At 51.3% G+C, this 15,748-nt stretch overlaps 1 protein-coding gene across 9 annotated transcripts in view; it reads left to right on the forward strand.

The window, feature by feature from the left end:
- Positions 1–9,820, forward strand: part of PPP2R5C (protein phosphatase 2 regulatory subunit B'gamma) — a 140,055-nt gene extending 130,235 nt beyond the window's left edge. For 3 of the 9 annotated variants that reach the window (XM_027521338.1, XM_027521340.1, XM_027521342.1), the window contains one exon: positions 7,075–9,820. In XM_027521338.1, the coding sequence (XP_027377139.1) occupies positions 7,075–7,206 (132 nt within the window). In that variant the 3' untranslated portion in view covers positions 7,207–9,820. Of the gene's footprint in view, positions 1–1,151; positions 1,269–4,725; positions 4,813–4,914; positions 5,512–7,074 lie in introns of those variants that run through there. The other 6 variants (XM_027521343.1, XM_027521339.1, XM_027521335.1 and 3 more) reach the window with 5 other exon arrangements.
- Positions 9,821–15,748: the final 5,928 nt, after the last annotated feature.

Raw genomic sequence — 15,748 nt, forward strand, 5'->3', positions numbered from 1 at the left:
TCGCTGTGGACTGGAGAGACTTCCGCCCAGACAGGAGGGCACGGTGCCGGGCAGGGAGGGCGGAGCTTCAGCTCGGGACCCCGACCCCACCCCCCCCGCCCTGGCCCGGAGCCTCGGTGGGTTAGCGTAAGGACCGCAGCAATCCTTCAGTCAGGGGCTTTTAGCACTCACGTTATAGCTTGTACTTGGAGTAGCACCCAGCTCGCAGCAGACACACGAGTGGATGCTGAGCGCTAAGGACAGTCAGGCCTCTCCAGCACCTGTGAAGCAAGCTCATCCCCCACCCCACCCCTAGTCGCACTCTCAGAAGCAGTCAGAAACCATCCTGCTCACACCAGAGCTTCCCTGGTGGCTCAGAGGTTAAAGCGTCTGCCTGCAATGTGGGAGACCCAGGTTTGATCTCTGGTTCAGGAAGATCCCCTGGAGAAGGAAATGGCACCCCACTCCACTGTTCTTGCCTGGGGAATCTCCTGGACGGAGGAGCCTGGTAGGCTGCAGTCCATGGGGTCGCAAAGAGTCGGACACGACTGAGCAGACTTCACTTCACCACACTTCACACCAGAGCCTGACTTGGCCTGGAGCCCGGGGAGAGTGGCATCCCCGGGTGCCCCGATGGGACCCCACTGGCGCATCAGGCCCCCCGCAGGGCCGGCCCCGCCTGGCAGGGTGAGGTGTGAGCTGGGGGATCGATCGAGACCACATCGTCCAGGAGGTGAACAGAGAGGCGTCAAAGGGCGGGTGTGATCCGTGCTGGGGTTGGCGAGAGTCTGGAGAATGCAGAGCAAACAGGGACATGAGTGAGGGCGGCGTGGACACAGGGAAGGCACGATGAGGCCCGCAGCTTGGGGGCAGAGGTTGGGGCTGGAGGCACAGGCTTCTGTAGGAAGCGGTCCCCATGAGCAGGCCCAGGGCGTCAGGAGGCCAAGGCTCCAGGGTGGTGTCCTGTGGCCCAGGGCTGGGAGAGCCTGGAAGTGAGGCGGCTGCTCTGCTGTCCCCGCCCGCAGGTGGGCAGGTGTAGGCCAGGCTCAGGCTCCTCCTGCACACAGGCTTCCTTGAGGAGGGGCCCCGGGGGAGGGCGGCGTCTAGAGGAGGAGCCCTGGAGCCGCCCCCCTGAGTGCTGGCCGAGAATGACTCCGCGCTTTGCATTGCAGTACGCAGTGTATAGTCAAGCGAGCACCATCAGCATCCCGGTGGCAATGGAGACAGATGGGCCTTTATTTGAAGATGTGCAGATGCTGAGAAAGACAGTGAACGAAGAGGCTCGCCAGGTAAAAGCGCGCAGAGCTCAGCTGGCCGCGCCCCTTAGAGACTTGCTTATAAGACGTGTGTGCGATTTTAGACACGTGGTGGGCTGCAGCGCCTCCCGTGCAAGCTGACGTGGAAACTCACGAGTTGGCCATCTTACGGGAAGCCTCCCATCCGTCCATCTTAGATCAAGTTAGTAGAAGCAGTTTTTAAGGGTTAATACGTGCCTGAAACGCGTTTTCTATGTTTACTCTTAAGAGTAATAATCCCAGCTCTTACCTGCAGGTCAGCTCACAGCTAGAGCGAGAACTTGAAAGGTGTGCGGTCATGTCTGCCCTGTGTGCGCCCTCTGCCCACCTCTGGCTCCTGCTCTGGCCCAGGGCCGGCCCCTTTAACTTCTCGCAGAGTTCCTGCCAGCCCCCAGGGGCCCCAGGACGCCAGGCAGAGCTCTCGTGCTGTCAACAGCAGGGTCCTGCTCAACGCGAGGGCTCTCTGGGGTCCCTCAGGCAGTACCCACAGTCACATGGTCTTGTTTCCACTTCGCAGAGATGCATATTCAGATCACCGTTGGTCCAAAGAAAGGCTCCTGTCGCTAAATCGGGAGCAGACACTATTTAGGCTTTGCAGAGGGTAGTGGGTGGAGCCACTGCCTGCGAGGGGCGCCTCGGTTGCCCTGTGTCTCTGACGGTGCCTCCCGTTCTCAGTCCAGGCAGCTGATAAGTGCTCCCCAAGTCTGGGGACATGGCCCTTTCTGACTCTAAAACTTGAATCCCCTTTGAGCTTCATAAGAATTCCTAAAGACTCCCAGCGCTACAATCCTGAAATGTAAAAACAGAGAGGCTAAAATTGAGCTGCACTCTGAATGAGAAGGCAATGGCACCCCACTCCAGTACTCTTCCCTGGAAAATCCCATGGATGGAGGAGCCTGGTAGGCTGCAGTCCATGGGGTCGTGAAGAGCCGCACACGACTGAGCGACTTTACTTTCGCTTTTCCCTTTCATGCATTGGAGAAGGAAACGGCAACCCACTCCAGTGTTCTTGCCTGGAGAATCCCAGGGACGGGGGAACCTGGTGGGCTGCTGTCTATGGGGTTGCACAGAGTCGGACACGACTGAAGCGACTTAGCAGCAGCAGCAGCTGAATGCAGATGGTTTCGAGAGGAGAGGGTCATCCTGAGCTCAGGGTTGTGTTTTTTTTTTTTAACTCTGTGTTTTTCATTCAAGTAAATTGTGTCCCCCGAGTGATCAGACAGGATTGGACATCGCCACGGGCACACGCTCTGGACCATCCAGACTGCATGGCCCCACACGGCAGCCAAGAGGCCCGTGTGCCCCGTGGCCATCTGTGGCCCGGAACACACCCAGGGACTCCCAGGCTTAATGCACAGAAGAGAACCTAGGAAGCTCATTCTTAGCTTTCTGTCACTGACAAGGTGTTGAAATGATAATATTTTGGATATACTGGGTTAAATAAAAAATGTTACTCAAATGATTTTCATTTGTTGGTTTTTCACCTTTTCAGCGTGGCTGCTAGACAGTCTGGAATTGTGTGTGTGGCCAGCGCTGTGTTCCCACCCGGCAGCACGGGCCCAGACCCCCTTCTAGGGGCTGCTGGACCCCGCCATGCCTCCTCCCTCCCGGCCAGCTCTTGGCCTCAGGTTCAGGGAAAGGCAGGTGGATGCAAACACTGAAACTACAGTGGAAAAACATCAGTGATGCATTTTTTACTTAATCCAGTTTGGATTCCATCATTTCCTCACAATAGTCTTAGCAATGAATAGCCTGAATGAAAAAAAATGAAAACCTTTATCTTTTTTCTCAGTCTTATGGGGGTGTTAATTTACTAAGGCTTGTTTTGTTTTAACTTGGAAAGGAATTTGAAGTCATTTCTTTGATTGCCATTTCGAGTTTACAGCCTCAGGTGGGCTAGAACTGCAGGCAGGCAGAGGGCTTGCATGTCAGGGTCCCTCTTAGCAGCAAGCCTGCCCGTGGGTGGCCTTCAGTCTAACCTCACGGTGGTCTTTAGGTCACTCAGGCCCAACAACACAGAAAGGGAAACCGACAGCTTACAAGCCAGTCCTGATACGTTAAATATTTTAGGGCTGGAGGGGTTTTCTTTTGGGGACGTCATTTGACGTGATAATTAAACCCAGGAAAAAGATAGACTACTCCCAAAGTGTAATGAACATACTACATAATTGTGCGATCTTTGGGTATATTTCTGACTCAGGGCCCACTCTGTAGGGGATTTAGAACACAAAACAGCATTCTTGCCCTTGAGAAAGACTGCCTTTGAAAGTCAGCTATTTCCGTGGTGGCTGCTCCTTCCCAGCTGGTTGATCTTCCAGCGGCCCCTGGAGGGCGTGTGGAGGGCGTGTCTCCTTCCCCTCTCTGAGAAGGAAGCAGCCTCTCTGCTTATCCACTCCTTAGTCCTGGGTCACTGGGTGTAGACAGGGCGTCTCTTTGTTTGCCAGTTTATTTTCATGAAACTCTTGAAATTAGATTATGAGACTGAGCTTTCTGTGTAATTGACATTCCTACAAAAATCTCCCCTCCCCGCCCCTCACGTTACCTTTAAGTGTCTATGGATCTTGCTCCTGTGTTGGAAGACTCTGTGCTATTAAGGTATCAGTTCTCTCCCAAATTAACAGAACCCAGTCAGAATCCCAACAGTCACCCTTCTCTTTTTTAAGACATTGACCAGCTAATTCTAAAACGTATACAGAAATGCAAAGGAGCTAGACTAGCTAAGATAACTCTGAATAAACTTGGAAGACTAACACCACCCGATTTCAAGACTTATTATGGATTTATGTGGATCAGTTGAACTCCCCGCCCCCACCCGACCCCCTGCAAATAGCAGCCTACCTAGTGAAGACATTTATAGTGCAGTCTCTTAGCCATAATATTTGATATGACAGGCTCTTGTCAATTTGAAAGTATTTGGAGTCATAGTCCTGAAATCCTCAAAAACACTGTCGTTAAAGCAAAGAGAAGATACTGAGATGCAGGGGAAATCTATTTTGGAGACCGAACTGACTTAAGAGGTTATGCTAAAAACTAGGCTTTTCAGTTTTTATATTTAGCAGTTTGAATATTTTCACTGCCCCTTTTAGTTTATTTTCAGCTATGTTTATTTTTTCCAAAATAACTCTTACATTCCTTCGAAGTAATTTGAATGTGGGCTCACAGCTGACGTGAGGTACGGTGCAGGAGAATGCAGCACTGCATTTACTGCAGGCAGCATTGCAGGAGAATCTTCTCCAGTGGAGGAGACCCTAATGGTTGTGCAACATACTGGGTTGGGATCCTGTGGAGAAATTCGATTCTGTATTTACCTGTCAGAACTGTGGTTTGTATTTCTTCCGAGAAAATTGTGTAACCCTATGTAGAACCTCCAAAGAGAACTAGTAAAGTTCATGTGAATGACGTTCATATACCAGAGAAATTTAAAATGTTTTGCAATTCTCATTTTTAACAGTCGGTCGGGAGGAAAGCAGTGTCGAGCGTGCAGTTAAGGAAGGTGTAGAAAGACGGAAGGTGGGAAGTGAAGGTGTTCCTTACTCCAGTACGTAGAAGTGTATTTATAAGGCTTTTTTTATATTTAGGAAAAGAACTGACAATGCTGTGTACATGAAGTATTTTCCCTTTTTCCCCCCTGTCATTCCAGCTTGTGATGGTGAAGACAAAGGCATCTGGTCCCTCAGGAGACTCTGATGAGTCCTGTCCTTGAATTAAGTAGTGGAAGCGTGCTCTCTTACCATGCGCCCACCCCAATGTTGCCCCCCACTTCCTGAATGGCCACTTTCAGAGCCGCTGTCCCACTGCGGACAGAGACCGCGTCTTTCCGGCTCACCTCCGCGGAGGTGTCCGGGGCAGCATTTCCATCTGTCTCGTCCACCCTGTCGACAGCATGCTCGCCCCTCCACCAGGGTCGCTCTTCCAGGGGTGACTTACCTGCATGACATCTCTCTCCTGCCTCCTATGTCTCTGATTTTTTTTTTTTTTTTTTTAACCTCTGTGGCTTGTGTAACTGCTCTCTGCTTTACACCCTGGTTTTAAATGGCTACACAGGAAGACTCAGCAGGTCCCTCACTCTCTCTTTCTCTCCTTCCAGAAGCTTCCCCGGTCGAGTTTGCCTTCTCAATTTGCGTTTGTTGGTTTCCAGCTCCTAGGCTTTTACTATTGCCTTTTTCTATGAAAATGTTTCTTCTCTTTGAAATGCCTGTCGGTGGCAGTTATTAAATATTTCAAGTATCTGAAAGGCTTTTGTTTTGCCTTGCTTTGCTTTGTTTTACAACTCAACATGGAATGGACATAAAATTCAGGGTAGAATTTCCCTCTGAGTTTCTCCCGGGTCGAAGGCAAACAGGCTTCACCGATGAGGGCACTTTTACAAGGGCTGTGACCATGATCAGCAGCCCCTCGGGGACTGAGGGGCCTCCAGTCTCCCGACGTGCTGGCGGTCCTGAAGCTGTCTTACACCAGTTTCCAGGAGAGAAAATCAGAATTCCTGCCTTTGCCGTAAATGAACCTTAATATCCAAATAACATTTCTAGAAACAATCCTAAAATGATGTGACACAAAATTCTTTCCAAACCTTGACATTATTATGGTCTTCATAGATAAATTTGCAAAGAACCGTAAGAAATAGTAGCTCTGCAAAGCTGAACTTTTCATATATGGTTTCTGCAAATCCCTGAATATTGTTATTAAAGCACAGAGAAGTATACTTTGTGTATCATGCCAGCAGTGCTGGCAAGCTGGCTACTCCAGGGAGTGGTCAGAGATGTGTGCTTTTTGCTATCAAGTGACTGACTTAGTACAAGTGTTTTCTGGTAGGTGTTTGCTCATCACCACCAAAGTATTGCTATTTAAGTACTATCTCCCCTTTGCTGGAGACACTTAAACAGAAAGGAAGTTGTGGTTCTGTCAAAGTTCCTTACAAACTGGCTGCCTCCTGGTATATAACGGTGTGTTGAGGCAACTTTGATGGCTTCTTGTTTTGTTTCAGATATACTGGTATTGATGCAATGGCCCTACCTCAAAACTGAATAATTTAACTATTTCTCATGGAAATGGACTCTGTTGGTATCTAAACTCCCCGTATTTCAGACCACCCTTTCTCTGCAGACACAATTCTCTAAATCCCCATGCAAACAGGGGTTCATTTAACTTTTTTCCTTCTTTTTTTCCCCTAGTAAGACCAAAATGTCCTAAGTTTAGGAAGAAAATGGAATGGAGAGGGGAGTCTTATATCGTACCCTTAATGTTAGGAAATTTTATGTAGATGATTAAATGTATAGTTTTTTTAAGTTCTAGAAGGTTTTTCCCCTTACATGACCTACTAAATACCTCTCATTTTAAATATCTTTTTTCAAATTTAATAGAAGTTTTAGACCTGTTGCTGGCTTTGAGTCCAGTTTAAATATGTTGTTCATTCTTTTTTTTTATCTACCTCCAAGGGAAATTTCGACTTCCTGAAATGCCTCTGTAAGGGACACAACCATAAAATGGTTTCGGTGACATTTTATGAACTGGGAAGATTTTGCCATTTATGAGATGTACTAAAGCTGATGAATTTGCAAAACAGAGGTATCCAATACCCTGGACAAAACTGTACCTTTTAGAAGACCACGATGCCAACACCTCGCACACCGTCCCTGGGTTATCTCTTAATAGACGAGGCATCCCCCTCAGTCACTGTGTCCCTCTGGGCGTCTGGAGTCCTCAGGGGGGCCCTGGAGCGTGGGCTGCGCCAGCTCAGAGCAGGGCGAGCACACCTCCGGGCCGCCGGGTCTGTCGCCAACGCTGTGCGTTTCCATTGCAGGCACAGAAGGACCCGAAGAAGGAGCGGCCCCTGGCGCGCCGCAAGTCCGAGCTTCCCCAGGACCTGCACACCAAGAGCGCCCTGGAGGCCCACGGCCGCGCCGAGGAGCCGGCGCCCCAGGACGGGCGCTAGCCCCCACGCCCGCCTGTAGAGAAGACACGCTCTGTGTGCCATACCAGTCAGTCACACTCAAGTCCAAGCTTTCTCCAACCCCGTCTGTAGGCAATCACGTCCTTCCGCCTCAGCTCGAGACTAGGAGTTCAAACAATGGTGACCCCCCAGGGCTGTGCGCGCACCCCCCCGAATTCGGGGTCCCCGCACGGCCCCACGTAAGATGGTTCCCCAAAATCAGAGCTAAGGAAGCACCCCAGTCGTCACCTTCACGTTCTCCGCAAATGGGATTTGCAATCATTTAGGATAGGTGGGTCCTATGAGAATATCAATGGTTTTCAAATCAAAGGAACACTATAAAAGAGTATCACATATTTTTTAAGACTGTACAGCCCTTCAGACTGTTACACCAACAGTTTCTTTCTGGGTGGTGGTTTTTTTTTTTTTGGTCTGTTTTTGTTTTTAATCCCACCGAGGTGGTTCTATGCTGTTGATCTTAACACAGCTCACTGGGAAAGTGACGTGACCCTTCTCCCCGCCGTGTCTTCCCGAGGTATCACTTTACTCCAACCAGTGCCGTGCACACCACGCCCTGCTGCTGCGTGGCACTAAAGCCATATTTCCAGGTCTGTGGTCCAGCACCAGGGTCCCAGGAGTGAGCTCATAGGAGAAATTTGTTAAAAAAAAATAATAATAATAAGCTTTCTCTTGCCTGGAATTGGAACTTTAAAGTGGCGCGCTCAATGTCTTACTTAGAAGAATGATTTTTCTTTACTTAACATGTTGTTACCCTTGAATGAGGCTCTTCAATTGATAAAATTCTCTGAGAATTCCACATTTTATAGAAAGTCAGACGGGAATCATTTTGAGTGAGGCCAGCTCTAGGCCCGAGACAGGCCACAGCTGCCTTTGGGCAGAAGTCACAGGATCAGTGCCATGGGCAAGTGCCACCCCTACCCCCATCCGCTCCCCACGGTGCAGTCCCCAGGGATTCATGGAGGCGGCAGAGGCAGCAGCGATGGCCTCCGAGGAGTCTCTGTTGCAAAGAGGACACCTTAGTCGAAGCTTCATAAGGAAAATACAGCGTCTGAGTCTTCACTGGTCTTCAATGCTGCTAAATATTTCAGACTTCCTTGCATGTATTAAGCTCTTTGTTTTCAATGGGACAGCACGAGGAGAAAAGTCTTTAAACTTAAGGCTCTGTTCTTTACGTCTCTCCTGGTGGCCAGTATTTTGACTGACTTATCCTGCTCGAAAGCTATTTGAGATGCACACAGCTGCCCTCAACCAGTGATTCTAGTTTCCCGTGTCTCTGGTGTAAGATGCTACAACTTGATGTTAAATGTCTTGATGCTTCAGAGGCTTCCGTCGGGATGTATCTCTCGCTCAAGGTCTGGGGGGACGCATTCAGACCCTGTGAGGAGCAGAGCAGACATCGTTCCCCATGCAGCTCGGAGCTCCTGCCCATGGGTCTCAGTTAACCCCCCCACCCGATGGCGTGCATCTCCTTGGGTCCTGTCACTTGGAGGGAGCGGACCCCTTGTGTTCAGAGCAGGTAGTCAATCGGAAGGCCGCCCCAGCCGAAAGCGGGAGGAGAAACCTTCCTGAGAAACTTGACAAGTATCCCTCCACTTTGCCATTATGAAATTTATCATTTTAAAAAAAGTTCAGATGCCTTCTCCTTTTGAGGGAAAAAGGGTGCTTTTCACTGTATAAAGCAGCGTCTTGTGTATCTCGATAAACCATTGTTTGAACTTCAGTCTTCAGCTGACGGAGGATGTTCTCGGTGTGTCCCCGAGAGGTCTCTGGGAAGCCTCTCCTCTCGCCCGAGGAAAAAAAGCGAAAAACCTCGGTGTTTGAGTGACGTGGAAAGCTCAGCATTTAAGAACATCTTTTTGTCTAGGTTTTCCTTCTGCTCTTTATTGAAGACAAACATTCACCAAAAAGGGAAGAAAAAAAAAAAAAAGGTTTTGAGAGAAACTGATTTTCTTTGACGAGAGTATTATTTAATATTTTGGCCTCTTAAAGTTTTCCTAGTTAGAACTCAGATTCCCTGTGCTAATTGTTCAGCTTACATATTATTACATAGATACACTGTTTATTCTGTACCAAATTGATTTCAAAAGTACTGCATTGAAAATAAACTGGTGACTGTTTTTCTTCATAAAGTTCTGCGTTTGGCATCTTCACTCTTTCCAAAAGGTATCTGTACATCAGAAATGTCACTGTTCCGAGTGTCTTTTTAGCGCGGCTTTAGTGTGGCTTCCTTTTAATATTGTACATACATCGTACCGTTGTTTTATGGTAATGAGTAATAAAAATGTAGACTTCATATTTTGTACAAAATGTCCTATGTACAGAATTAAAAAAAAAAGTTCATAGAAACAGCAAAAATAGGTAAGTGGCACAGTTATTTTTCTTTAGAGAATATCTGTAACTTTATGCTTTAGTGAAATGTTAAGTACCTACATATTTTTTAACATTTTGTAATTCAGAACTTTTCGTTTTGACATTGTTTATGAAGAGAAACTTCATACACTTGCCATTTAATATGCTCTTTTATCTAATTTTAAAAGAAGAAAAACTCTAAAAAATGGTGTATTATATGGACTAAATAAAGAACCTGTGAATTTTACTGCTCATCATGACGCTAAATTCAGCCATGGTGTTGGGCAAGCCGGTGCCGATCACTGTGAGGTAACGGTGAGGGGCGGGCAGCCCCGCCGGGGACGCCGGCTGGAAGGCCCTCACAACACAGGCTGGGTGGCCACTCTGCCGTCCACCACAGCCCTGTCTTCCCCGAGCCTTCCAGAAGCTCATTTTTTTTGTTTGTTTCTCTAATGGAAAAAAGTAGAGATGACTTTTTAATGACCACCCTTGTTTTACGAGTAGGCAAATGTGAATCAGAACACAGTTTATAGAAATGGAATTACTCGAGCCCTAACCGTGATGTTTAAAATGGTTCTTGAAGGGACGTTAAAGTCTTGAGAGCAGAGCAGGATGGCTGAGGAGGAGTTGGGGTCCTAGCTGATCCACCTTCATCTTCCCCAGGGGCTCTCTGTCCTCACCGGTGCCGCCCAGGATCAGCCACTCCCTGGAGTCATGGCGACAAGCTCACCCTCCTCAGGCCTCCCAGCGGGTGGGCTGTGACCCAGGCCCCTCCGCTTCCTTGTCTGTCACGCGGGCCCTGTGACTCCTCCCCACCCCTCCCCGCCACCCACCACCAATGACGAACGTGCCGAAGTAGCTCCTGGAGCCGGGGCTCAGTGACGACCTCGGGGACGTCCCCGCGTGTCTGGTGACGGGGCCACTCTGGAGACGCACACAGGCCGTGCGCCACCGCGGAGGGTACCCGAGTGTGGCGGCCCTTCGGCGCTGGTGCAGCTGCTGGAGCGGCTGTGTCCTCAGGGCCTTCCCGTGCCCGCACCCCCTACCCCCCACACACACACCCCGACGTGCTCACACCAGCAGCACACACAGAGTCAGAATATGCACTGGGGGGGTTGGCACTGATCAAGGGGCAGGGTCGGGCAGCCCTGGCACCAAAGGTAACATGGAGAAGTCGGCCTAAGGCTGCACTGTCTCGGGTGGGGCCCCTAGTAGAGTCTTCACTGCCCTCTCTGAGTGCACTTGCTAGAAACCTCTCAAATTCCCTGTAAATTTAAGGGCACCTGCCACTGCCTCCTGCAGCCCCAGGGCCCACACGGGTAGGGCTGTGAGCTGAACCTTCCACTCGGGCAGAGCAGGGGAAATAGCCCCAGGGGACACGTTCACCCCACATCTGCTTAGAGGGTGTTCAGACCACACTGAAGGCAGGCTCCTCAGAACTTAGCCCAGGTGAGCGCACAGCAGGTCATGTCCACAGGAAGTGTTGCTGTTGAGCGGACTATCTTAAAGCTTTCTCTCTTTGGGTCAGAGTCCAGATGATTCCATAGTAAACGCTTCTGCTAGGAAACCTAGAGGTTGCTTCTTCCACAATTGTTTCTCTGAGTTTCAAAAAGACTGGAGTAAAAAGCCTGCTGTGGAGGGTAAACTGAGCCAAACCCAGCCCCACGGCAGGTGGGGGTCACTCACATGATGGGCAGAGGAGAAAACAGGCCTCCTGGACCCCGAGGGCGGCCTGACACTCAGCGAGGCCATCGGTGGGAGGGCTGTTGCCAAGTTCAGCATCCCAACATCAGCACCTCAGGCTCCCTGATTCCCCTTAAGGACATGTGGAAGTGAGCGGAGCTGCCGTCCTCACGGTTCATGAGCAGAAGGATCCAGATGGATCCAGATGGAAGTCAGCGCAGGGAGAGATGCGGGAGCCAGTGGGGTGATCTGGGACGGCTGGGAGCTCCCCACCCGCCTCCACCACCCAGCTCCTCCTCCCCACCACCTACCCACCTCCTCCCAGACACCTGGTTCCTCCCTCCCTCCACCCGGCTCCTCCTGGCCATCGTGGCCCCAGCCTTGGTGTCCAGTTTAATTGGGGGTCAATCACACTGACAACTGATGAGTGTTGTCCAATCCCCCCAAAGATGGAGCTGATTCTGTGCACCCCAAGCTCTGCCCTCTACCCCGCAAATCCCACCGTTAGCACAGACTCTCCAGGGAGGCCCAAGGTCCCCCGAGATGAACTTATCAGGCAGGATGTTCCCAGGGCCGAGAGGTGACCTGCCGGGAGCAAAGGGCAGACGTGTGTCGGGGAAAGGGGAGCCCTTGGGGGCTCAGCCGCCTCACAGATGAGCGGGAGGCACAGCGAGGTTGGTTAACCATCCCGGCTACGGCCAGCACGGGGCAGGGCAGGCGGCCGGTGGCGCCTGTGTGCGGGGCCTTTAACGGCTTCCACCACGCAGGCACGTGGAGACAGGAAGAGGAGGGGGCTGCCGGGTGAACTGCGAGACCCGCTTTCCGACGGAGCCACTTGAGGAAGTAGAAGCTTCCGGAGACGAGACTCCTGAGCTGCCCAGCAGAAGGACAGAGCCTGAAGAGGAGGCTCCATCGCTCCCGGAGGACGCAGCGTGACACCCGGGAGTGGCCCCGAGGTGACTTGTGTTTAACATTAACATCAAATAAACCTGAAAATACGCCTCGCTTTACATTTTCCCTTCAACTCAGAGTCTGAACTTGGGGGAAACGTGTTCCCTGCTCCCTGGGCTTCTAGAATAGGCGGGTCAGCGAGGGCATCCTGGTAAGTACGGAGTGGTGGAAGGGGAGGTGTCTAGGTAACCAGTGGACTTGGTTACCCGCCTAGCCAGACAGGGGCCCAGGAGTCTCCAGGGTGGGGATCTCGGGCAAAAGAGGCTTCCTGACTTCACTCATCCATTCATAACCACCATGAACACCACGGGCCCACTGCCCAAACCAAGACGCAGTCCAGTAACTCTAAGTTACCATTAGGTCCCTTGTGAGCTTTCTTCTCCGGCCCGGAGACTGGCATAACTTCCTCCCAAAGCAAGTTGCTTCGTGGGTGAGGATACCCAGGTCCACAGATGCTCAGTGAGCAGAAAAGCCACATCTCCCAATTCCCAGCCCCTTGCTCTTGTCGACATGATTTGAGACCCCAAATCCGCCCCATCTAAGGTGACACGGGAACCGTGTCGGATCCCTGATGGCCGTGCCCGGGCCCCCACCACCGGTCTCCTCACACAGTGCTGGGCATGACGGAGGGCTCCTCTGTCCTCCAGGGCACTGAGCCGGTTCCCTCCCTTTGTGCCCAGTCACTCAGTCGTGTCTGACTCTCTGTGACCCCACGGACTGTAGTCCGCCAGGCTCCTCTGTCCATGGGATTCTCCAGGCGAGAGTACCAGAGTGGGTTCCCATTTCCTCCTCCAGGGGATCCTCCAACCCAGGGATCGAACCCCGTCCCTTTCGTCTCCTGCATCGACAGGCAGGCTCTTTACCACTGTGCCACCTGGGTCAGGAAGCTGTCCTTCACCCGACATGCTTCTCCTCCACACTTGGCGTTAAGCCTTCGTGAAACATGAACATAAATAGTAGTTTTCAGTGATTCCCTACTTGAAAACAATTGGTGCCACTGTGCACCACCCTCACCCCCTGGAGAAACTAGTAATACAGCAGCGTCGATCTGCCTGCGGCTCTGCAGAATCTGGGATTCTAGGAACCCTGGTCTAGTTCAAAACCCTTGTTTTACAGAGAATGAAACAGACCCAGAGACGGGAAAGCCCTGGATGAAACCAGCAGATGCTGGTTCCCAGCCCATCTAATGCGGCCTCAGAATTGTGTGTTTGTGGGTCATCCTTTATGTTGCCTGCCAGTTGTATTCTTTCTAGGTTGTGAATTTTTTAACTATCTCTCTAGGAAAATGAAATACTTAGGACAGGCAATGAGCTTCATATGGAAATGTTTTTTAACAAGTGAAAATTTAAATATTTTCAGAGTGAAAAGAAAAAATTCTCATGGAATTCCCCGGCGGCCCAGTGGTTAGCGTTCGGTGTTTTTTTCCCTGCCAGGGCCCAGGTTCCATCCCTGGTTTGGGGAACTAAGATCCCCCAAGCCGCACAGCATGTATAAATAAATAAGGCCCATATTAAAGTGAAAATTGTTCAGTCGTGTCCGACTCTTTGCAACCCTATGGACTATACAGTCCATGGAATTCTCCAGGCCAGAATACTAGAGTGGATGGCCTTCCCCTTCTCCAGGGGGTTTTCCCAATCCAGGGATCAAACCCAAGTCTCCCACATTGCAGGCGGATTCTTTCCAGCTGAGTCACAAGAGAAGCCCAAAATATTAAAATCCAAGTTTCTCAGAACATTTGGGAAAAGCATTTTGAATCGTCTTCAGTCCATTATTCAGGATGTACCAGAAGTGTTCATTTATAACCACATATTTCCTATTTTTAAAAAAGTACCATATTTTTCACTCATTAACCTTGCAAAATTTGAGTATTAAAAAAAATCAAACCCAGGCTGCTAAGAGTGAAGATGTGACCTGATGAAGACAGTGGAAAGAATTCTGAACAACAGATGTCTGTGCATGTGTGGGTGGTGGGGCCCAGGGTGCCTGGGATGGTCTCAACACCCCACACACAGGGGCCAGCGCTGGCAGGATGGGCCACACCTGCCTGCCACCTCCCAGCCACGACCCTGACATCTGCATCCCAGGGACCAGTGCCACCTCCTCCGCTGGCCAAGCCCGGAGGCCAGCCTGGCTCTCCCTGCGTGTGGAGTCTTGAATCCCGGGCCCACGCCTCCCAGCTGCACCTGTCCATCCGCCTTACCCAAGCTTCGCTCTTGGGCCTCCATCGTGGGCTTTGATAGTCCCCTGGACAGTGTGACAACCTTCTCTCCAGAGCATCTTAAACGGTGATCACGTCACCCTCTTGCTTAAAACCCTTGAGTGGTTTCACCAGGCATTTAAAGCCTGAACTCGTTGCTGCAGAAACAAGAATCTCTGATCCGACTCCTGCCGACCTGTTCCATCACCGGTCTCAGTCTTACCTCTTTCCTGCCTCAGGGCTGTTGCACAGGCTGTCATGCCCATGCCATCCCCAAAGTGGCCTGGCCGGCTTCTTGTTATCCCACGGGTCTAAATGGCCATGTCTTTTCCTCAAAGAAGGCTTCTCTGACCACCCTATCAAATTGGATATCCCCCTTCCTCTCAGCCCACTCCCTTCCCTTCAGAGCCCTGATACAATTTGCAATTTGCAATTTTGTTTCTCAGTTAAGAGCCTCCACCGCCATACAGGGACCTCACCTGTTTCTCATTGTATGTCGCCTGCGCCCAGCTCCGTCCCTGGGATACTCTGCTCACTCAGTCAAGCAAATGAAGGTACAAAGGGCTGGATGTCCACCCGAGAGGGGCTGTGCACCCAAAGGAGGTGGCCGTGAGGAAGAGGACCCTTCGGCCCTTATCCCATGGGTGTTTATGGGATGTGCCAGGCAGCGATGGTGGGGATGAGCAGCACAGACCCCAGCACCCAGTAGGGAGAGGGTGGGGTTCTGCAGGGGCACCCCACTGGGCTCTGCCCACTGAGGGCAGAGAATATTGCAGGCAAAGGGAAGCGCTCAAAGACCCAGAGGTGGGAAAGGCCTGAAGTTCTGCTGGAGCTACGCTGCCACCCGAGGGCCCAGGGCAGTGGTTGCAAAATGAGGCTGTAGATGTGTGCAAGGGCCAGAGGAATGCGGACTTTAGCCCGTGGGCAGTGGGCAACTGAAAAGAATTCTACCCAGAGGGGGTGACAAGATTAGAACAGGCAGGTGACAGGTAAGCCCTGCAAGTTGACAAGAGCTAGGGTGGGTGGGGGCTCCCATGCAGAAGAGTGAGGACCAGCTGGGAGGAGCTGGAGCCACCTGAGGGTGCCAAGTCTCTGCTGCCACTGGGACTTGGGGTGCCCGAGGAGGAGACCAAGAGTGAAGAAACCCTGGCGTGCCAAGGAGTCAGGCTGGACGCATAGGGAGGAAGGGCGGTGCCCGGAGAAGGCTGTGCAGGGTCCCCTTGCACAGAGGGTGGCCAGCGTGCCGCCCCCGGGGAACGTCCACTTGCTGTCTCTCGGGCTGTGCGCTGACCCAGGAGGCAGCCCAGGGAGAGAGACTCGGAGGTCACGTGGCCTGGCCCTGTT

Source organism: Bos indicus x Bos taurus, chromosome 21, assembly GCF_003369695.1.
Source record: "Bos indicus x Bos taurus breed Angus x Brahman F1 hybrid chromosome 21, Bos_hybrid_MaternalHap_v2.0, whole genome shotgun sequence".
In the NCBI taxonomy this organism is placed as follows: Eukaryota; Metazoa; Chordata; class Mammalia; order Artiodactyla; family Bovidae; genus Bos; species Bos indicus x Bos taurus.